We start from the raw sequence: 24872 nt of genomic DNA, 5'->3' as shown, positions 1-24872 counted from the left end.
TGGTAATTACAGATATGCTTTGGTTATGTAACTATACTCCTATTATGTTAATGTGTGTGCGCAATTTAAGTAGTAGCTTAAAACCTATACATGCTGAAGTTACTCTACAAGAAGATATGTCAAAGAAATAATCAATCTTCCCATGTTTTCTTCCGCCTGCTACTTCTATAGCTTTTCTTCTTCCTTCCTAATTACAACCCTTAAATCGAATTCGTGCCTCATATCAAATTTACCGAGTATCATAACTCCTCCAAGTGGTAAAGATACCTCAAGACAAACGCTGGGCATAGAAGCCACAGGGCATAAATATGCAAAGAAGTAAAAAGCTAACCTTTTCAAACAATAAGGCTTCCCTCTCACTTACCAACTTCACATTTACCTGTATGGCCCCGGAAGATGACTGGTTAGCCAGAGACGGGTAAGATTCCTCAAGGGAGGAACAACCTAAGACAGGCACAGTCGCAGGGGGGCCATCAGGTGAGAAATTGGGGATCAACAGAGGTGAGGCTTAGAACCTCACCCCCCCTGTTCTGAGAGAAATCTTCTGCATACGTGGATGTTTTATTGCCCTGGTCTAGCTTGGATTAACACATAGTCTACAGGCACGCACCTGATCATCTACATTTGCTCTCTTACAACACTAAACTATGTTTTCTACCTTTATCTTGTATCTACCTACCACTTCAGCATTTTATTAAAAATAATAATATTAAAGAGAGAAATGTGGTATCCACATATAAATCAAGTATAAAAACCAAATGAGTATTCATATTTGAACTGACTGTTTAGAGTTCATAATGCATGAGCAAAACTGAAAGTTTCTGTGATGACTCCCCTTGTACTGTTCACTATGTAACTTATTCATTATGTAAGAATTTGTTCTACATCTAAGAACTTGTTTGTTATGCCTCAGAAGATTGGAGACTGACGAAAATTAGGCTTGGAGTGGATTAATGATTGTGCATTGAGCATTGACTCCCCTATACAGAATTTTATTGTCGTTAACAACCATTTGATCAATAAATATGAGAGATGCCCTCAAAAAAAAAAAAAAAAAAAAAGGACAGACTTCCAATGGTAAAATAAATAAGTAACCGGGATGTAATGTATAGCATAAGGAATATAGTCAAGATATTGTAACAGCTTGGTAGGGTGATAGCTGGAACCTAGAATTATGTATATAAATGTTCTACCACTGTGTTGTACACTTGAAACTAATGTAATGTAATACTGTGCATCAACTACCCTTCAATAAAAAATAATTATTTAAAAAAAAAAAAAAAAAAAGAAATCAGAAAAGGACCACTAAAGTAAATCCAAAGAAAACAAGATGAACAAATGAAAATAACAATATATACAAAGGGGGCAAAAAATAAAACCCAATGCTTTGCAAAATTTTACTTTACATAGTTTAATGAAAAGCAGTAAAACTAGGGAAGAGAAAGGAAATACAATTACCAACATCAGAAATAAAAAATGAAAAAATGTTAAGACTTTAGAAATACTTTTCCACTTATGACAAATTATTTCCAGACAAAAGACAATTCTTTGAATGTAGACCAGCACAAACCTTTGATAGTAAATTATGTCAAGCTTTCAATAAACATTACTTCATTTACTCTCATTTCAAAGAAGGAAAATGAAGGACTGGAAACATTACTTAACTGCACTATAAGGTTAACGTGGTTCAAAGATGGGGTTTGAACAAAAACTGCTTAGAGCCTACACTTATCACTAAAGGGTAAAATGACTGACTTAGTTAATGCCTTTGCCCTTAGATATACACAGGGCCTTACATACAAAAAATATATAAGTATATTCTAAAGCATATATAATAGCATTCCTATTACTAAATATCAGCAACTTTTCTTAAAGTTTAATTTAAAATAATAGGTTTTGCGATTTCTTTACAAATTATTCAGTACAGATGGCACTGCTTAGCTTTCCATAGTGCCCAGAACAATGTAGCCTAAACATCCTACCTGATTCTGTTGAAAGGGGGGCTGAGACTGCCCATCAGGAGCCTGGCCATGGCTGTCACTCCCTCCTCCAGGATGTCCATGAGGGGTGGCGGTCATACTTGACAGAGGACAGATCTTTGCTATTTTGTCTCTTTACGTAGTTGTTGTAAGAGAAGAATTTGTAGTCCACTTATAGGAGATAAGTCCCAGCTGTATGTCAGCTTTAAAAAACTCCAATTCAATGACAGACCGCTCACACAGACGATCTCATGACCTAAAAGTAGAAGGAAAGAAGGTATACTTGTTTTAACCATCAAGAAGGTAAATAATGAATCATTCTAATTTTAATGTGTAGTTAATAGCAGTCTTTACAGTCAGTAACAGATGACTATAAAAATGAAATCTAAATTGAAAAGGCAAAATTTTAGTACTATTACTCAACTTAATAGTCACATCATTGTACCAGCACTTACAACATAATAAACAAGAAAACATAAAAACTACACAGAGGGGAGGAGCCAAGATGGCGACATGAGGAGAGCAGCGGAAATCCCCTCCCAAAACCATATATATTTTTGAAAATACAACAAACACAACTATCCATAAAAGAGAGACCAGAAGATACAGGACAACAGCCAGGCTACATCCACACCTGCGAAAACCCAGCGCCTCACGGAGGGTGTAAGATACAAGCCCCGGCCCAGCGGACCTGAGCACCGCTCACCCCAGCTCCCGGCAGAAGGAGAGGAGACGGAGAGGGGAGGGAGAGGGAGCCCAGGACTGCTAAACAGCCAACCCTAGCCAACAGCATAGGGAGTGCAGACACACAGCGCGAGGGGTGCTGGATGCTAGGGAAACAGGACAGTAAAACATGTGAGCGGGTCCCTGCAGCCGGCGCCCCTGGGACAGAGAAAAGCGAGTGCTTTTTTAAAGTCTTAAAAGGGACAGGGAACCCACAGCTGGACGGAAGCATCCCGGGACACTTAGCCCAGCAGCTGGGAATCCCAGGGAACTCCAGGAGCCCTAACGCCCTGGGTGGCAGCGCGGCTTGGAGGCCCCTCCCGGCGATAAACAGCCTCCCACCCGTTTGCCATCCGGCACAGCTCTGCCATAGTGGAGCAGCAGCCTGAGACAGGCCATGACCACAGCAGCAGGGCAGAGCTACTTTCACAGCGGCCCGGCAAGAATTAGAAATCCCGTCTGCGCACAGCTGCCCAGCACAAGCCGCTAGGGGTTGCGGTTCTCCCAGGAGAGGAAGGCCACAAACCAGTAAGAAGGGTCGTTCTCCCAGCCGACACACGTGCCAGCTCCCCACAACTACCTCTATCGCCATGAAAAGGCAGAAGAATTTGATACAGACCAGACTAACCCAGACATCCTCCCCTGAGAAGGAATCTTGGGAGAGAGACCTAACCAATCTCCCTGAAAAAGAATTCAAAATAAAGGTCATAACCATGCTGACACAGCCGCAGAGAAAATTACAAGAGCTAACCAACAAATTAGGGAGGGAAACTACAGAAATAAAACAATCTATGGAAGGATTTATAAGCAGAATGGATAAGATGCAAGAGGCCATTGATGGAATAGAAACCAGAGAACAGGAACACGTAGAAGCTGACGCAGAGAGAGATAAAAGGATCTCCAGGAATGAAACAATATTAAGAGAACTGGGTGACCAATCCTAAAGGAACAATATCTGCATTATAAGGGTACCAGAAGAAGAAGAAGAGAGAAAAAGGGATAAAGTGTCTTTGAAAAAATAATTGCTGAAAGGTTCTCCAAACTGGGGAAGGAAATAAACGTTCAGACCACAGAAGTGCACAGAACTCCCAACAGAAGGGACCCAAGGAGGACAACACCAAGACATATAATAATTAAAATGGAAAAGATTAAGGACAAGGATAGAGTTTTAAAGGCAGCTAGAGAGAGGAAAAAGGTCACTTACAAAGGAAAACACATCAGGTTATCATCAGACTTTTCAACAGAAACCTTACAGGCCAGAAGAGAATGGCATGATATATTTAATGTAATGAAACAGAAGGGCCTTGAACCAAGAATACTGTATCCAACACGATTATCATTTAAATATGAAGGAGGGATTAAACAATTCCCAGATAAGAAAAGTTGAGGGAATTTGCCTCCCACAAACCACCTCTACGGGGTATTTTAGAGGGACTGCTCTAGATGGGAGCATTCGTAAGGCTAAAGGGATGTCACCAGACAAAATAAAATCACAGCAAAGAAAGCAGACCAACCAAATACTAAATAAAGGAAAAAATAAAATCAACTACCCACAAAAGCAGTTAAAGGAAACACAAAACAGCACAAAATGAAACACCCAACATATAAAGAATGGAGAAGGAGGAATAAGAAGGGAGAGAAATAAAGAATCACCAGACAGTATCTATAAAAGCTCAATAAGCGAGTTAATTGAGGCAGTAAGATAGTAAAGAAGCGACCCTTGAACCTTTCCTAACCACGAACCTAAAGCCTGCAATGGAAAGAAGTATATATCTTTCAATAATCACCCTAAATGTAAATGAATGAATACACCAATCAAAAGACACAGAGTAACAGAATGGAAAAAAAGGAAGACCCATCCATATGCTGCTTACAAGAGATCCACCTCAAACCCACAGACACGCACAGACTAAAAGTCAAGGGATGGAAAAAGATATTTCATGTAAACAATAGGGAGAAAAAAAGCAGGTGTTGCACTACTAGTATCAGACAAAATAGACTTCAAAACAAAGAAAGTAACAAGCGATAAAGAAGGACATTACAGAATGATAAAGGGCTCAGTCCAACAAGAGGATATAACCATTACAAATATATATGCACCCAACACAGGAGCACAAGCATATGTGAAACAAATACTAAGAGAACTTAAGGAGGAAACAGAATGCAATGCATTCATTTTAGGAGACTTCAACACACCACTCATTTAAAAGGATAGATCCACTAGACTGTAAATAAGGACACAGAGGCACTGAACAACACACAAGAACAGATGGACCTAATAGACATCTATAGAACTCTACATCCAAAAGCAACCCAATACACATTCTTCTCAAGTGCACATGGAACATTCTCCAGAACAGACCACATACTAGGCCACAAAAAGAGCCTCAGTTAATTCCAAAAGACTGAAATTCTACCAACCAACTTTTGAGACAACAAAGGAATAACACTAGAAATAAATTGTACAAAGAAAACAAAAGGCCCACAAACACATGAAGGCTTAACAATATGCTCTTAAATAATGAATGGATCAATGACCAAATTAAAATAGAGATCAAGCAATATATGGAAACAAAGGACAACACCACAAAGCTCCAACTTCTGTGGCACACAGCAAAAAGCAGTCTTAAGAGGAAACTATATAGTAATCCAGGCATATTTAAGGAAGGGAGAACAATCCCAAATGCATAGTATGTCACAATCATTGAAATTGGAAAAAGAAGAACAAATGAGGCCTAAAGTTAGTAGGAGGGACATAATAAAAATCAGAGAAGAAATAAATAAATAAATAAAATTGAGTAGAAAAAATAGAAAAAAAATCAATGAAACCAAGAGCTCATTCTTTGAGAGTATAAACAAAATATATAAGCCTCTAGACAGACTTATTAAGAGAAAAAGAGAATTAACGCATGTCAACAGAAACAGAAACGAGAAGGAAAAAACACGACGGACTCCACAGAAATAGAAAGAATTATTAGAGAATACCATGAAAACCTATATTCTAACATGCTGAAAAAATCTAGAAGAAATGGACAACTTCCTACAAAAATACAACCTCCCAAAATGACCATGGAAGAAACACAAAATCTAAACAAACCATTTACCAGCATAGAAATTGAAGCAGTAATCAAAAAACTACCAAGGAACAAAACCCCCGGGGCAGATGGATTTAAATCGGAATTTGATCAGACATACAGAGAAGACATAATACCCATTCTCCTTAAAGATTTCCAAAAAATAGAAGAGGAGAGAATACTCCCAAACTCATTCTATGAAGCCAACTTCACCTGAAAACCGAAACCAGGTAAAGACCCCAGCAAAAAAGAAAAGTACAGACCAATATTCCTGATGAACGTAGATGCAAAAATACTCAACAAAATCATAGCAAACTGAATTCAAAAATACATCAAAGGACCATATACCATGACCAAGTGGGATTCATCCCAGGGATGCAAGGACGGCAAAACATTCGAAAATTCATCAACATCACCCACCACAGAAACAAAAAGAAAGACAAAAAAAACATGAACATCTCCATAGATGCTGAAAAAGCATTTGACAAAATTCAACACTCACTCATGATAAAAACTCTCAGCAAAAATGGGTATACATGAAAAGGCCATATATGATAAGCCAACAGCCAACATGATACCAAACAGCAAGAAGCTGAAAGGTTTTCCTCTAAGATCAGGAACAAGACAGGGATGCCCACTATCCACACTGTTATTCAACATAGTACTGGAGGTCCTAGCCACCGCAATTAGACATAACAAAGAAATACAAGGAATCCATATTGGTAAAGAAGTTGTTAAACTGTCACTATTTGCAGATGACATGATATTGTACATAAAAAACCCTAAAGACGCCACTCCAAAACTACTAGAACTAATATTGGAATTCAGTAAAGTTGCAGGATATAAAATTAATACACAGAAATCTGTGGCTTTCCTATACACTAACAGTGAACTAATAGAAAGAGAAATCAGGAAAACAATTCCATTCACAATTGCATCAAAAAGAATAAAATACCTAGGTATAAACCTAACCAAGGAAGTGAAAGACCTATACCCTGAAAACTGTAAGACACTCTAAGGAGAAGTTAAAGAGAACACTAGCAAATGGAAACTCATCCCATGCTCTTGGTTAGGAAGAATAAATATCGTCAAAATGGCCATCCTGCCCAAAGCAATATACAGATTTGACGCAATCTCTATCAATTTACCAACAACATTCTTCAACAAACTGGAACAAATAGTTCAATAATTCATATGGAAACACCAAAGTCAATGAACAGCCAAAGCAATCCTGAGAGGGAAGAATAAAGTGGGGAGATCTCGCTCCCCAACTTCAAGCTCTACTACAAAGTCACAGTAATCAAGATAATTTGGTACTGGCACAAGAACAGAACCTCAGACAAGTGGAATAAACTAGAGACTCCAGACATTAGCTCAAACATGTATGGTCAATCAATATACAATAAAGGAGCCATGGACGTACAGTGGGGAAATGACAGTCTCTTCAACAGCTGGTGCTGGCAAAACTGGACAGCTACATGTAAGAGAATGAAACTGGATCACTGTCTAACCCCATACACAAAAGCAAACTCGAAATGGACCAAAGACCTGAATGTAAGATGGGCTGTGCAACAGAGAAAACAAGTCGGGATTCTACAGCATCTCACTACGCTGATGGGCACTGACTGTAATGGGGTTTGAAGTGGGGGGACTTGGTGAAGGGGGTAGTCTAGTAGACATAATGTTCCTCATGTAACTGTAGATTAATAAATATAATTAAAATATTTAATAATTTTATTAATTAAATATATATTTAATTAAATACAAAATAAATATAATTAAAAAATTTAAAAGATTAACTTTAAAAATGGGTTATCTAAACAGACATTTCTTCAAAGATGCGCAACAGCCAATAAGCACAGCAAAGTGTGCTCTCCATCAATATTATGTGCAAAATAAAACCACTGGACAACACTGTTCACCTTAGAATGGTATAACCCAAAAGTCAGAAAGAGTAACAGGAAAACCAACAGTTTTATGGATCCACATTACAGTATGAATGAACCTCAAGAACATTATTTAAGTGAAAGAAGCCAAATAGAAAGACTCCATGATCATTTTATTTCTCTGAAACTGTCAGGATAGACAACCTAAAGAGGCAGAAAATAGATTACAATTGCCTGGGCCTAGAGCGAAAGTCCTTGAAATTTCAACAGAGCAGCAGAAGTAACTCGAGTGATGTAAATATTAAAAAACTGAATTGGGATATTGTTTTCACAATGCTAAATTTACTAAAAATTGTTTAACTGTGTATATAAAGTGAGTAAATTTAGCTACATGTAAAAATTACACCTCAAAGCTGTGATATATTACCAACTGTTAACCAGAATACTTAACTGTATTTCCAGTTTAAAATAAAATCATTTTAATGCACACACATCAGAAAGTCTGTGTTTGAAGTAATTTTCTTAAATTTGGCTTGAGGAAAGGGTGGTTTCCATATTAAAATGCTAAAACAAACGTAAAAAGATTAAAAAGCTCAAGGAAGGGTGTGCACTGAAATTTCATGACAAACATCCTGTTTTAAAATCAGTGGTGCATTATAAATACCTCGCCAAAGGATATTTATTAGGAGATATTCATGAAAAGTGTCTTTCTGATACATTGAAAATGCATTTCCAGTCCCTAGGAGAGAAACCACCACGCAAAATCTTATGGGAAAATCCCCTGAAATGATTTTTTCAATAATTTAGGATTCTTAATGTTTTTCTGCTTAGTTGCTATAGAAATTATTTCCAAGTTTTAAAGACATATCAGATATTATCAGAGCCAACCAACAAAAGGAGCTTACCAAAGTTTAAACAAAACTTGTATAGGAAAAGGGAAGAAATCTAAACACCCTATCTTTAAATCAGTGAAGTTAAAATATATTCGATGCTGCCCTTTGAAACACTAGTTGCAAATACCTTAAGCTGGATTTTCACAAACGAGGGGACAACTAAGTTTTCAACACTAGTTTTCAAATTGAAAAAACAAATTCTGACCCCTTGGTAAACAAGTCTTTAAACTGTCTTCATCTGCGGATGATAAAATGGCAGTTAGTAGAGGCAAAAAAATTGTAGTGATTTATTGTTTTAATTTTAAAATATGGCTTAAGATAGCCACCTTATCATTAAGTAGTTCTTAGGAATAATCCTAGTATTAACTCCCAAGAAAACATTTCCAAGTTTCTTAACCAAACACCCCAAAAGCCAATAGTGAATTATGTGCATTAAAAAAATTTTTGACCATAAGAAAATTGTTCAAAGCATTCCCCTTAAAAAGTATAGCACAAATATTTAGCCTACACCTACAATTTGTGAAACTGAGTTCAAAAAGTATCTTAAGAAATTATTCAAACACGAGTTGGGGAAAATGCACAAGTGGAATATTCAAGTCCATTATAACGGAAGTCCACAGAACAAAAATTATTTTATTATTAAAATCCCTATGTAAATTCTAGTTTCCACAGAATTCCAAGTAATTAAAATATCTGCTCATCTCTAAATTAACACATTATAATGAAAAATACTTACCAAACGCAGTGCCTCACCTCACAAGAATGAGATTTTACCAACACAGACGCTAGTATTTCTACAGAATCACAGAAAAACAGGTAAAGCTAGTCTGGAATCGACTTCATTAAAATCACCTTTAACTGCTCCCTAGCCCTCAGCATTTTGCTGAGATATGGAAGGGAAAAACAATTGTGCAGTCTCTCAGTCTGTCGCAGGAGGGTGGTCAAAAGTCAAACCCGATAACCAGGAATACCTAGGGCCTAGGTCTGTTCGAAATTACTCCACCTCAGTGATGCCATTTGGTGTCAAGAGCAAGGAGACGCGCCTGGGGCCCCAGGATGGCTGTGAGGCAAGGCTCGTAAACTGGAGCGGTTAACCCTCACGCACAGGCAGTGGCTCGCCGGAGATGGCAGGGAGACAGAACCGTCAGGCATTTTCGCTGTAATTCAAAGCACGGACGTGCTCCTGAAAGCGATGGCTGACACCTATTTGTGCGCTGAGGAGTGGAGAGGGCGATGTGAGGGGCGACCAGTTCTTGGCCTGGCGGCAGAATAGAACATAAGCCCCTCCACATGCTAACGTCTCTCAGGTGTTGACCAGGGAAAGGGTTGCTACTCGTTTCATAACAATCATGCCTTTACACCAAAAGTTGAATACGCAAAGGAGGGAGACAAAGGCCACTCTCCGTTTCAAGTCCGGCAAGATACCGGTCGTCACAGGCCAGGCTGGAGGCTGCGGGCGAAGGGAAAAAGGAAGCGCGCCCACTCCGTCCTCCTTACCTCTTTTTTTTCCGTCGGTGTTGGGACTCTCGGTGAGCTTATATGGACTCCAAGGGCCGCGTCAACCCTCGTGGTCCTCCTGGAACTGCGGCTTTATCTTCTCCTGCTCGGCGTTCCGGGCCAGGTGTCTTTGCCGAGTCACCCCTAGCTCCCGACGCCGACACCAACACCAGGCGCTGAGGAGGTCACCTCCCTTCAGGAAGAGGCAGAACCTTGGATAATCTCCAGAAAGGTCTAGAAGACAGTTGAGGGTGGAAAGGCCTGGCCTTAAGAGGGCCCCGAAAGTGCTCGGCGCCGGGAGGCTGGTGTTCTAGCAGTCCCCTAGGGTGTCCTCCCCAACATGGCGAATCAGGCAAACGCGGAAAAAAAAAAAAAAAAACACCGAGCGCAGAGGCAACTGCAGCGGCGCGGACTCCCAGCAGCCCCGACTCCCAGCAGCCCCAGCGCCACCCACACCCTAGAGCACTTCCGCCTCCTTCAAATCCCGCCCCTAGGCCCTCCCCCTTACTCTAGCCCAGCCCCTTTCCCCCTCAGCCTCTTCTTCCTTTATCCCTCTACCCTCCCCCACCTCTTCACTATCCCGTAAAGGAGAAGGAATTTGCGCCCGAAGCCGGAAGCTGAGCCCTGACTGAGTCTCCTTGATCCAGAAGGACTTGGACAGAGGCGGGGAAGATCATGCGGTAAAGGTAGCCCAAGGTATGCTTGGCTGTGGGGCACCTACCGGTAGCAGGGCTGAGGAAGATCTTGTCTCTCTAATCCTCTTTCGGTTCTGGAGCAATTTAGGGATTGAGCTAGATCGAGGACTGGGGACAATAAGGAAAAAGAGAAGTATTGAGACTGAGAATCTGCCGGAACAAGTAAAGCGGCAACTCAGATGAGTATGTATTTCGTGAAAAAGATTAATCGCGACGATTGAAACAGCGACATTTTTGACAGCTCAACTTACATCGCTGGTTTTGATGCTTTGGGAATCTGCCTGGCTGACGAACCGGTATGATAATGTCACCCGGCCTTAAATGTTTCCTGAATGGGGGGAGGAGAGAGAAAAGGTGGCCCTGGAGAGCAGATGCTGAGTGCGTCCTCATTTAACTGCCCTACCGCGTGAATGGACGCAACTCTACACACCGCCCTTTCCTGCCTTTTTGAGGCCCTTCCTTGGAGTTCCAAGGTGGGAGGAAGTGGTCAACTGTTCAGGATCGAGAAGGTCAGGTCATCTTCCTAGCGAATAAGAGGAAAGCCTGTTATCCTTTGGCGAAACATGTGGAGCCGACCGTGTGTGGGTTTTATACTATCTGATAACATGGTGTATTTCGTTGGTTGGTTTTCATATGTTAAAACATATGCATTCCTGCAACAAATAACACTTTATCATGATGTAGAATGTTTTTTATATATTGCAGGATTCAGTTTGTTACTATTATGTGTTCGTCTTTTGTGTAAACATACGGGCATCCATCCAAGCACAATCGCACGTTTGCTAATGATACGGATGTTAATGAGATCTCCTTATATATATTGCTATTCTTGATTTTTCTGCCGTGTTTATAAAGGGTAATTTAAGTGCCAAAGATCACAAGAATGCTAAGTGAAAAACAGAAGTGTTTTTATTTTTCCAATTTCAATTTTAAGGAGAGCATAGCAACTCAGTATAAACAACTTTATAGTTTTTTTGCTGTTATAACACCTAATGGTTTTCTGAATATATTTCATATTTACATTAAACAGTATAACCGCAGAATAAATTAGTGCAATGATTTTTTTGATGCCTTATAAGTCTTTTTTTTTTTGCTTTCATTAATCTACACTTACATGTGAAACATTATGTTTACTAGACTGCCCCCATCATCAAGTCCCCACCACATAGCCCACTGCACTGACTGTCCATCAGCGTAGTAAGATGCTACAGAATCACTAGTCTTCTCTGTGCTGTACAGCCCTCCCCATGTGCCCCCCTACGTTCTGTCTGCTAATAATAATGGCCCTCTTTTTGCCCTTATCCTTCCATTCCCACCCTTCCTCCCCAGTCCCTTTCCCTTGGTAACTGTCAGTTCATTCTTGAGTTCTGTGAGTCAGGAATGTTTTGTTCCTCCATTTTTTTTTCTTTGTTTTTATCAAAGTGAAATCATTTGATACTTCTCTTTTTCCGCCTGGCTTATTTCACTAAGCAGAATACCCTCTAGCTACATTCATGTTGTTGCAAACGGTAGAATGTATTTTCTTCTTATGGCTGAATAATATTTAATTGTGGACATGTACCACATCTTCATGCATTCGTCTCCTGATGGACAGTTTCATTGCTTCCCTTTCTTGGCTATTGTAAGTAGTGCTGTGATAAACATAGGGAGGCGTATGTCTTTACAAACTGGGATGCTGCATTCTTAGGGTAAATTCATAGTAGTGGAATTCCTGGGTCCAGTGTTATTTCTACTTTTTATTTTTGAGGAACCTCTATACTGCTTTCCACAGCGGTTGAGCTAATTTACATTACAAATAGCAGTGTAGGAAGGTTCCCCTTTCTCCACACCCTCGCCAACATTTGTTGTTGTTTGCCTCTTGGATGGTGGCCATCCTTACTGGTGTGAGGTGATATCTCACTGTGGCTTTGGTTTGCATTCCTCTGATGATTAGCGATGTGGAGCATCTTTTCATGTGCCTGTTGGCTATCTGAATTTCTCTGAAGAAGTGTCTGTTCAGATCCTGTGCCCATTTTTTTAATTGGATTGTTTGCTTTTTGGGTGTTGAGGCGCGTGAGCTCTTTACATATTTTGGATGTCAACCCTTTATCGGATCTGTCATTCATGAATATATTCTGGTTTCCTTTTTGTTCTATTGATGTTGTCTTTGCTGAACAGAATCTTTTTGTCTTGTTATAGTCCACTTGTTCATGTTTGCTTTTCTTACCGTTGCCCAGGGAGATATGTTCACGAAGAAGTCGCTCATGTCCACGTCCAAGAGATTTTTGCCTGTCTTTTCTTAAGAGTTTTATGGTTTCACCTACTTACATTCAGGTCTTTGATCCATTTCGAGTTTACTACTGTGTATGGGGTCACAATGATCCAGTTTCATTCTCTTGCATGTAACTGGGAAGTTTTCCCAACACTGGCTGTTGAAGAGGCTGTCATTTCCCCATTGTATGTCCGTGGCTCCTTTATCGTACATTAGTTGACCATATGCGTTTGGGTTAATGTCTGGATTCTATATCCCTTTCCACTGGTCTGTGGGTCTGTTCTTGTGCCAGTGCCAAATTGTCTTGATTACTGTGGCTTTGTAGTAGGGCTTGAAGGTGGGAAGCGACATCCCTCGCACTCTACTCTTCCTTTTCTGGATTGCCTCTGCTGTTCAGGGTCTTTGGTGGCTGCCTGTGAATTTTAACACTACTTGTTCCAGTTCATTGAACGAGGCCATTGGTATTTTGATAGGGATTGAATTGAATCTGTATATTGCTTTAGGCAGGATGTCCGTTTAGACGATATTCACCCTTCCTAGCCAGGAGTATGGGATGAGTTTCCACTCATTTGTGTCCTCTTTAATTTCTCTTAAGAGTGTCTTGTACTTTTCAGTGTATAGGTCTTTTGCTTGCTTGGTTATATTTATTCCTAGGTATTTTATTCTTTTTGCTGCATTTGTGAATGGAATTGTTTTCCTCATTTCTCCTTCTGCTAGTTCATCATTAGTGTAGAGGAAAACAACAAATTTCTGTGGATTAATTTTGTAACCTGCAACTGTGCTGAAATCAGATATTACTTCTAGTAGTTTGGCATGGAGTCTTCTGGGTTTTTATGTGCAATATCATGTCATCTGCAAACAGTGACAGTTTCTCTTTTGTCTTTACCAATCAGGATACCTTTAATTTCTTTGTTTTGTCTCATTGCCATGGCTGGGAACTCCAGTGCTGTACTGAATAGCAGTGGAGAGAGTGGGCATCCCTGTCTTGTTCCCGATCTTAGGTGGAATGCTTTCAGCCTCTCACTAAGTATGATGTTTTCTGTGGGTTTGTCATATATGGACTGTATTATGTTGAGCTACTTGCCCTCTCTAACCATTTCGGTGAGAGTTTTTATCATGAATGGATGTTAAACTTGATCAAATGCTTTCTCAGCATCTGTGCAGACGATCATGTGGTTTTTGTCCCTCTTTTTGTTGACGGGGTGGATGTTGTTGATAGATTTTCGAATGCTGTACTCTCCCTGCATCCGTGAGAGTACCCCTGTTGATCATAGTGTATGGAACTCCTGATGTATTTTTGAATTTGGTTTGCTAATATTTTGTTGAGTATTTTTGCATGTATGTTCATCATGGCTATTGGTCTGTAGTTTTCTTTTTCAGTGGGGCTTTTGCCAGGTTTGTACAAGTGTGTTCCTGGTTTCTTAGTATGAGCGTGGATGTATTCCCTCCTCTTATATCTTTTTGGAGAGCTCTAATGAGAATGGGTGTTCTGTCTCCTCTCTGTGTCTGATAATGTTCTGTGGCAAATCCTTCTGGCCTGGGAGTTTTGTTCTTGTGTAGTTTTCTTGATTTCCAATCCAGTTTCAGTACTGTTAATTGGTCTGTTTTGATTTTCTGTTTCTTCCTCAGTAAGTCTGGAAGGTTGTAATTTTCTAGGAAATTGTCCATTTCTTCTGAGTTCTCCAGCTCATTAGCATATAGATTCTGATAGTATTCTCTTATAATTCTTTGTATCTCTGTGGTATATCTTCTGTCCTGATTTTCACATTCTCATTTCTGATTCTGTTTATGTGTGTAGATTCCCTTTTTCCCTTAGTAAGTCTGGCTAGTTGTGTATCTATTTTGTTTATTTTCTGAAAGAAGCAGCTCTTGGTTTCCCTGTGCTTTTCAGTCATCCCATTCTTCTCAGTTATATTTATTTCCTCTCTGATCTTTATTAAGTCCCTCCTCCTGCTGACTTTGGGCCTCATTTGTTCTTGTCTTTCCAGTTTCAATAATTGTGAATTGTAGATTCATTTGGGATTGTTCCTCCTTCTTTAAATGGGCCTGGATTGCTCCATCCCACAGAAGTTGGGGCTTTGTGCTGTTGTTGTCATTTGTGTCCATGTAATGCTCGATCTCTGTTTTAATTTGGTCATTGATCCATTATTTCCTTAGGAGCATGTTGTTAAGCCTCCATGTGTTTGTGAGCCTTTCTGTTTTCTTTGTACAATTTATTGCTGGTTTTATACCTTTGTGATCTGACATGTCAGTTGGTAGAATTTCAATCTCTTAATTTACTGAGGCTGTCTTTGTGGCCTAGTATGTGGTCTCTTCTGGAAAATGTTCCATGTGCCCTTGAGAAGAATGTGTATGAGTGTAGAGTTCTGTAGATGTCTCTTAGGTCCATTTGTTCTAGTGTGTTGTTCAGTGCTTCTGTGTCCTTACTTATTTTCTGTCTGGTGGATCTGTCCTTCAGAGTGTGTGGTGTGTTGAAGTCTCCTACTATGAATGGATTGCATTGTGTTATGTCTTTACGTCTGTCTGTATATGTCCCACTTACATCAGTGCTCCTGTGTTGGGTGCATGCATGTTGATAATGGCTACATCCTCTTGTTGGACTGCCCCCTTTGTCATTATGTAAAGTCTTTCTTTGTCTCTTGTTACTTTCTTTGTTTTGAAGTCCCTTGTGACTGATACAAGTACGGCAGCACCTGCTTTTTCCTCCCTGTTGTTTGCATGAAGCATCTTTTTCCATCCCTTCACTTTCAGTCTGTGTATGTCTTTGGGTTTGACGTGAGTCTCTTTTAAGCAGCATGTAGATGGGTGCTGCATTTTTTTTTCCGTTCTATTACTCGGTGTCTTTTGATTGGTGCATTCAGTCCATTTATATTATGGCACTTGTCGAAAGATATGTACTTACTGCCATTGCAGAGTCTGGGTTAGTGGTTATCAAAGGGTCAAGGGTAGCTTCTTTATTATCTGACCGTCTAACTTAACTATCTTATTAAGCTGTTATTTCTGCTGCCGTACTCATGCTGCCATCTTGAGCCTCTCTCTCCCAACATGATGGTTTGATTTACATATATTGTGGAAATGATTACCACTTTAGGTGTAGTTAATATCAATCATCTCATACAGATACGCTAAAAAGAAATAAAGTCTTTCCCTGTGAGGAGAGCTCTCAGGACATACTTTTAACCACTTCTGTGTGTGTCGTATAGGGGTGTTATTCACTGTGGTCATCGTGCTGTGCACTTCATCTCTAGTACTGATTTAACATCACTGGAAGTGTGTATATGTTGACCACCTGCATCCGGTTTTTCCAACCCTCAGCTGCCACCCTGCCTCTGGCCTCCAGTATCTACGATTCTGATCTCTTCATCTGTGAGATCACTCTCTTGATTACTCTCCATCCTATTGGGTGTTAAGTGATATCTCATTTTAGTTTTGATTTGCATTTCTCTGGTGGATAAGTATGTCCAGTGTCTCTGTGTGCTTATTGACTATTTGTACATGTTATTTGGAAAAATGTACAATGGTCTTGACACTCTTGTGAAAATTTGATGGACCACAAGTGTGTGGGTTTATTTCCAGACTCTCAATTCTATTCCATCTACCTTGAAGTCCATCCTTATGCCAACGTCACCCTGCCTTAACTACTGTAGGTTTGGAATGAGTTTTGAAATCAGGATGTGTGAGACTTCAACTTTGGTTGTTCTCATTCAACATCATTTTAGCTATTCTGGGTCTCTTGTACTTCCAATGAAATTTTACAATAAGCCTTCAATATCTGGAAAGAAGAGATTACATTAACTTGTTGATCTGTTTTGGAAATATTGCCATCTTAGCAATTCTAAATAACTTTTAACTTAACATCTGAATGAACATGGATCGTATATTGCTCTTTTAAATTTATTTTTTGTTTCTGTTAAAGCACCTGTTGTATATCAATGAGTTTGCCCAATGCACTAGTGATTCTGGGGGTCTGTGTCTGTTAGTGGACTAGCTGCATTTCATCCCAGGCCCTGTGGACAAAGTCATGTTGAGTAAGCTACTGCCTGTCCCAGCCAAGTGTAGGAAGATAGTCTCTCTGAAAATGCCACTGAGCAACGGGTTGCTGTGGATCACTGTGTCCCCAATCTCCAGCATGATGTGCCTAGTGCCTTGTGCCTGGGCCTCCTTGTCCACCATGTCCTGGATGATGTCTGCTAGGAAGACCTGTGTGGAAGGGCTCATGCGCTGGCCATAGTGGCTGTCCCTCAGGATTCATTCCACATGTCTAATGAAGAGCAGCTTATATGCTCTGTCTGTGCAAGAGCAGGTCATCCTCTGGCCACCGGATAATGCTCAAGGGCTCTGTCCTGTGACATGTTGGGCATTTCATGTGCTTTCTCCAACCAGCCTAGATCTGCAGTATAGCGGGTGTGGCCTGACGAGGTGCAGCCTGGTACAGTGTGATGCACTGCGACGAGGTGCGGTGCAATGCCGTACAGTGCACCAGTTGGTCCCAACCTCTCAAGGCAGCAGGTACTCAGCTCAGAATGCAACTCTGTATCCCAGCGACCATGGACCAGCCCCTAATTCCCTCACTGGTCGAAGGGTACACTTTGTGATGTACATCCATTATAACATGTCAGGAGATTCCCTTTGTCAATTCTCACAGGTATAATTGCCAATATCTTCTCGAGTCAAAACTGCTTTATAAATATCATAACAATTATTATCTCTAACAGATTGATCAGTAATATTACTCCATCCAAGTTTTTCTCCATATGTTTTTCTGTATGTTTCTTCACCATTCTTTTTCCATACTGTGGGGCCCGCAGGAGTGGAGCAAGTAGATAAACAATGCAGAACTACACCATGGCCTAAATAAGTGGGTTTACTAAAGCTTGCTGTTAGAATGCAAGCTTGTGTAGTATGTACATGCATAAGTGCCATTATCGGGAATAAAAATATAAACATACTATCATTTCACGGGCTTCAATTTTCTGTATCTGACGTACAGGCCTTTTTTGAAGTTTTATGATGGTCATCTTCTGGAATGACTCTTCCAGAGTATGTTGAAGTTGGATGTTCTTCATATTATATCTTAATTCTTTTTCTGGTTAGCCAAGTCAGGCATTGATCCTCTGTAACGACACAAACTTTTTGCCCCACACTTTGATATGACCTTTATACCACTGTAGAACTTATTGGAGACCACCACACAAGAACTGCTGTTCTTTTCAGAAAAAGAAATATCAGAAAAATGCACTTCCATAGCTGATCGTCCATCGCCCTTTAAAAAGATCAAAATTAAGGATATGTGAAGCATTCATTAATCATTGCTTTGCTGTTAATTTTATCATATCGGGGAGTAATCCCCCTTTTTATTTTAATAAAAAATGCTTAAGAGTAAGATGATTATGTTCAATTAGAGCTTGACCTGTAACATTTTAAGGAATATAAACTGGAACGTTGTCAGATTTTATGGTGGCAGGAACACCTAGTACTGCAAATGCTTGTGAAAGATGAATAATAACATCAGTAGATCGTTCTCCTATTCAAGCTGTGACCCACAAAGTGGAAGAATATCAGTGGAAACATGAACATGTTTGAGAGTTCCAAATTCAGAAACAATAGTAACATCCATTTCCCATAGGGCATTTGGACGTGTTCCTCTGGGAATGGTTCCAGCTTGTAAATGAGGAGAATTAATTTGAGAACAGGTTGTACTAGAATTCAAAATATTTAGAGCTGCAGATGCAGAGAGAGAAAAGACGTTTTTGTAAGGTGAAGGAAGGAGGATGAGTCAGGTCATGATAGCATTGAGCTGGTGAGTGATTAACAAAGAAACAAGCTTGTCTACTTTATCATTATAGTATGGTAAAGGACCTGGTAAATTAGAATGTGATCGTAGATGACTGATGCAAAAGGGGTGTAGACATTGATGGATACATGTTTGTAACTGAGAAAGTGTTAATAGGGTATTGTATAGTGCCCAACATCACAATTTCTAATAGAGGAACAGAAAAGGCAGCATAAGTAGAGTCAGTAACAATATTGAGAGCACCTAGAAAATCTTGCAGAACTTGCAATACAGCATGTAACTCATTTTGCTGTGCAGAAGAAAAAGACGTTTGAAAAGTTTTGACAAACCAGAACAAGTTGTATAGGCTGCTTTAAAAAGTTTTGCACCATCTGTAAAACAGTTAACAGTATTTAATAATGGATTAAGAGAAGTTTTTTGAGGAAGGATCCATTGATGGCACTGAAAAAAGGAAATTTATTCTTAGGGTAATGACAGTCAATATTTCCTAAAAAATCAGAAAGTGCAATTTGCCAATGAATATTTTCTTGAAATACTTGTATAATATTTTGTTTATATAATGGAAGAATAATGGAGTGAGGATCTTGACCAATCATCTGTCTTAGTCTCTGTCATCCTTTAAGGATAATAGAGGCTACTTTCTCAATGTAAGGTTGTAACCAGGGTTTAATTTAATACTGTAAAAATATCCATTCTAACCAACCATCACATTGACAGAGCAAGCCTGTGGGAGAACAGGGAGTAAAGTAAATTAATAAAAGTAAGGGTTTGTGTAAGTCAATTTTTGATAATTGAGCCTTTTGAATGTGTTGTTCTATTCACTAGAGTTCCTCAGCCTTTGAGATTAAGTCTCTAGGACTATAAAGATCTGGGGGTCCTTTCAAGGTATTGAAAAGATGTTGTAGTTTAAAAGTAGGATTTCTTAATAACAGTCAGATCCAATTGATACCTCCTAAGAGCTTTTGAAAATCATTTATGGTTTTAAGATGATCTCTTCTTATCTGAGTTTTTTGAGGAATTATTGAATTTTCTTGGATTTTATTCCCCAAGGAATTCATTGAGTATTGCATTTGTATTTTATCAGGGGCTATTTGTAAGCTCCATTGTTTTAAATCATTTTCAGTCTCATTGAGAATAGTAAGAGATAGATGCTTAGGTAGGGCTATGAAAATATCCATACAATTAATGATATAAACTGAGGGCCATTTTTCACATATAGGCTGAAGAGCCCTACGCACATAATTTTGACAAATTGTAGGGCTGTTTAACATTCCTTGAGGAGGTACATTCCACTGGAATCTTTCTGAAGTTTAAGGAAGAGACAGTAAAAGCAAACTTTTCTTTGTCTGTTATGGCCAAAGGAATTGTAAAAAAACAATCTTTAAGATCAATGATAGCCATGTTCCAGTCTTTTGGAATCAGCTGGAGAAGGGAGACTTGTAAAGGTCCCATAGGTTTAAGAACTGTATTAACTTGTCTTAAGTCATGTAAGAGTCTCCAATTTCCTGACTTATTTTTTATAACAAATACAGGGGAATTCCACAGACGTGCGGAAAATTCTAATCTATCTACCTGAAGTAGCTCTTGAACTAATGTGTGTAAGGCTGCCAGTTTTTCTTTATTGAGGAGCCACTGATTCACCCAAACCAGGTGTCTGAGTGGTCCACTGTAATGGTATAGGAGCTGGCAGCCATGTATCAGTGTCCCCCGAGACAAAAGATTGAACTGATGAAGGCTCATCAAAAGACAGTGTACTATGGCATTGTTGCATCAAGTCTCACCCCAGGGATTAATTGCTGCATCAACAATTAAAGGTTTTAATAAAGCTAATTATTTTTCAGGACCTAGACAATGTAAGGTAGTTGAATTTTGCCATACTTGAGAGACTGTACCAATCCCTGAAACTTGAATGTGCTTTTCTTGTTTGGGCCAATGTTTAAGAGCAATTACAGACACATCAGACCCTGTGTCAAACAATCCTGTAAAAGACTTGCCTTGAATAAGGATTTTGCATTGATGTCTGTCAGATATGATTTTTGTATTAAGCCATATTTGTTTATTTGTACTTTCAAATCCACCTTGTCCCCTTTCATAAGATGTTGAAGGTGGAAGATAGGGAAGTAAAAGCAATAGCGATTCTTTCTCCTTGACATATATATAATTCTTTGTCACTTGATACCATTATTTTAATCTCACCCATATAATCCTGATCAATAACCCCAGGTTTTACTATTAATCCTTTTAGTGTCCAATTACTGCAGCCTAAAAGTAATCCTACAGAATTGGCTCGTTAAGGGCCAAAAATTCCTGTACTAAGTAACTGGACTCCTTGTGATGGGTATAAATATACATATTGAGAAGAGGCAAGGTCTACAGCAGCACTTCCTTTAGTTGCTGCTTGTAAATCATGCCATGTTCTTTTAACTGGAAAAGATGCCTCTTCTCTAGGGCCTCAGAGGCTGGCCCAGTTGAAGGTTTAAAGGTGGAGACCCATTGATAGGATTACCATCTTCATCAAATTTGGCCAATGTCTCCCTGTTTTACATTTTGGGCAAAAAGACAGCGGTTTATTTTTTGAGATTTGGCTCTTTAGTTCTCTTTTGTGATCAGCAGTTTTTTTCATAGGCCCTTGTTTGCCACAACCAAAACATTTCAAATTTTTTAAATTTCCCCTTGACTTTCCCTTCATTGCGGTTGCTAGTAAATTAGCTTGATATGTAGGAGAACCTACATCTGCACAGGCCTTGATATAATCTTCCATTCTAGCTCCCACAGCTTTCAAAGGTCTAAGAACTTTCTGACACTCTGAATTTGCATTATCATAGGCTAACATCTGTACCAACAGGTCTCTCAAATCTGGGTGTGCTACTTTCCTTCTCAAATTATCTTGCAGTCTCACAACAAAGTCAACATATGGTTCATTAAGTCCCTGTTTAAGTTTACTAAATGGTAAGGCAGGCTTTCCAGCTGCTTGTATTTTTTCCCAGGCTTTTAGGGAACACAGACATACTTGTGTTACTGCCGTGTCATTGTACCCCGCTTGTCTTTCTAACTGCAGCCAATCTCCTTGTCCTGCTAGTTGTTCAGCAGTTACAAGAATTGGAGGATTGGCATGCTGATTTCTTAAAGCTTGTGATTTTGCTTCCTCATACCACCAAATTTTAAACTGTGAAAAATCAGAAGAGTCTAGACAAGTATGAGCCAATAAATCTCAGTCATGAGGAATCATTCATTCCTGTTCTGCCAACCCCCTCAAGAGACCCACAACATATGGAGAATTAGTAACATTAGAGGAAGTTGCCTGCTTAAAGTCTTTAAATTTCTTGTAAGGAATAGGTGTATAAAGTGCATCGACCCCTCCTTGTGGAAAATCAGGATCCTCATTTGGCTCAAAAGGAGTCAGATTAACTGGTGCCACTAACAGTGTCAGGTAAGCATCTATATCACCCTCCTCTTGGCTTTATGTATTCCTGCCGCGAGGACAGACGCAGCAGAAACAGGAGCTGAGTGTTCTTACGATGAGAGGAACAAACGGGAGTCTCAACGTCAGACTCTGAAGAAGAGAAAGAGGAGGACAACGAGGAGTCAGACAGATGTGGGGATGAAGATCGCTTACTTGATTTCACCACATCATCTCAGAGTTCTCTCTCACACTCCTGTGCATCTGATTTGGTTGCAGATAGTGGGGGAGTTTGCAAAGGCTGCAAGGCGAGAGTGATCAAATTACATAAAGACCAACTAGGTACAGGGATAACATTTCCCTGTCTGAGAGCCTTTTAAAAGTCTCTTAATACATTTTCCCAATCAGCATGTTCAAGTGTCCCTGTGGTGACAACCAGTAATAATATTTTTTAATATATTTGTGAAGTTGAGCACTGTCTTTTTTTATTTATTTTATTTTGGTATCATTAATCTACAATTACAGAAAGAATATTATGTTTACTAGGTTCCCCCCTTCAACAAGTCCCCCCCACATACCCCTTCACAGTCACTGTCCATCTGCATAGTAACATGCTGTAAAATCACTAGTCTTCTCTGTGTTGCACAGCCCTCCCCGTGCCCCCCATGCACTATACATGCAAATTGTGCCCTCTTTCTTTTTTCCCACCCTTATGCCTCCCTTCCCACCCATCATCCCCAGTCCCTTTCCCTTTGGTAACTATTAGTCCATTCTTGGGTTCTGTGAGTCTGCTGCTGTTTTCTTCCTTCAGTTTTCCTTTGTTCTTATACTCCACAGATGAGTGAAATCATTTGGTACTTGTCTTTCTCTGCCTGGTTTATTTCACTGAGCATAATACCCTCCAGCTCCATCCATGTTGTTGCAAATGGTAGGATCTGTTTTTTTCTTATGGCTGAGTAATATTCCATTGTGTATATGTACCATATCTTCCTTATCCATTCATCTACTGATGGACATTTAGGTTGCTTCCATATCTTGGCTATTGTAAATAGTGCTGCGATAAACATAGGGGTGCATCTGTGTTTTTCAAACTGGAGTGCTGCATTCTTAGGGTAAATTCCTAGAAGTGGTATTCCTGGGTCAGTGGTATATCTATTTCTATTTTGAGCATTCTGAGGAACCTCCATACTGCTTTCCACAATGGTTGAACTAATTTACATTCCCACCAGCAGTGTAGGAGGATTCCGCTTTGTCTACACCCTCGCCAACATTTGTTGGTGTTTGTCTTTTCAATGATGGCAATCCATACTGGTGTGAGGTGATATCTCATTGTGGTTTTAATTTGCATTTCTATGATGATTAGCGATGTGGAGCATCTTTTCATATGCCTGTTGGCCATCTGAATTTCTTCTTTAAGAACTGTCTATTCAGCTCCTCTGCCCATTTTTAATTGGATTATTTGCTTTCTGTTTGTTGAGTTGTGTGTGCTCTTTATATATTTTGGATGTCAATCCTTTATCGTATCTGTCATTTATGAATATATTCCCCCATACTGCAGGATGGCATTTTATTCTATTGATAGTGTCAGTTGCTGTACAGAAGCTTTTTACCTTGATATAGTCCCACTTGTTCTTTTTTGCTTTTGTTTCCCTTGCCCAGGGAGACATGTTCATGAAGAAGTCACTCATGTTTATGTCCATGAGATTTTTGCCCATGTTTTTATCTAAGAGTTTTATGATTTCATGACTTACATACAAGTCTTTGATCCATTTGGAGTTTACTTTTCTGTATGGGGTTAGACAGTGATACAATTTCATTCTTTTACATGTAGCTGTCCAGTTTTGCCAGCACCATCTGTTGAAGAGACTGTCATTTCCGAATTGTATGTCCATTGCTCCTTTATTGTATATTAATTGGCCATGTATGTTTGGGTTAATGTCTGGAGTCTTTATTCTGTTCCACTGGTCTGTGGCTCTATTCTTGTGCCAGTACCAAATTGTCTTGATTACTGTGGCTTTGTAGTAGAGCTTGAAGTTGGGGAGCGAGATCCCCCCCCCCCACTTTATTCTTCCTTCTTAGGATTGCTTTGGCTATTCAGGGTCTTTGGTGGTTCCATATTAATTTTTGAACTATTTGTTACAGTTCAGTAAGGAATGCTGTTGGTTATTTGATAGGGATTGCATCAAATCTGTATATTACTTTGGGCAGGATGGCCATTTTGACTATATTGATTCTTCCCAGCCAGGAGCATGGGATGAGTTTCCATTTGTTAGTGACCTCTAATTTCTCTTAAGAGTGTCTTGTAGTTTTCAGGGTATAGGTCTTTCACTTCCTTGGTTAGGTTTATTCCTAGGTATTTTATTCTTTTTGATGCTATTGTGAATGGAATTGTTTTCCTGATTTCTCTTTCTATTAGTTCATTGTTAGTGTATAGGAAAGCTACAGATTTCTGTGTGTTAATTTTGTATCCTGCAACTTTGCGGTATTCCAATATTAGTTCTAGCAGTTTTGGAGTGGAGTCTTTAGGGTTTTTTATATACAATATCATGTCATCTGCAAATAGTGGCAGTTTAACTTCTTCTTTACCACTCTGTATTCCTTCTATTTCTTTGTTTTGTTTCATTGCCGTGGCTAGGACCTCCAGTACTATGTTAAATAACAGTGGGGAGAGTGGACATCC

General features: G+C 39.5%; 1 protein-coding gene across 1 annotated transcript in view; it reads right to left on the bottom strand.

Moving 5' to 3' along the window:
- LOC130682207 (probable ubiquitin carboxyl-terminal hydrolase FAF-X) overlaps window positions 1-2078 on the bottom strand; it is a 138747-nt gene extending 136669 nt beyond the window's left edge. Inside the window, exon 1 of the mRNA XM_057496336.1 lies at window positions 1983-2078. Coding sequence (XP_057352319.1) covers window positions 1983-2078 — 96 coding nt within the window. The remainder of the gene's footprint in view (window positions 1-1982) is intronic.
- Window positions 2079-24872: the final 22794 nt, after the last annotated feature.

This window comes from Manis pentadactyla, chromosome Y (genome assembly GCF_030020395.1).
Source record: "Manis pentadactyla isolate mManPen7 chromosome Y, mManPen7.hap1, whole genome shotgun sequence".
Lineage (NCBI taxonomy): Eukaryota > Metazoa > Chordata > Mammalia > Pholidota > Manidae > Manis > Manis pentadactyla.
Note: the sequence above shows the minus strand (reverse complement) of the source record. Positions and strands in the feature narration are given on the sequence as shown.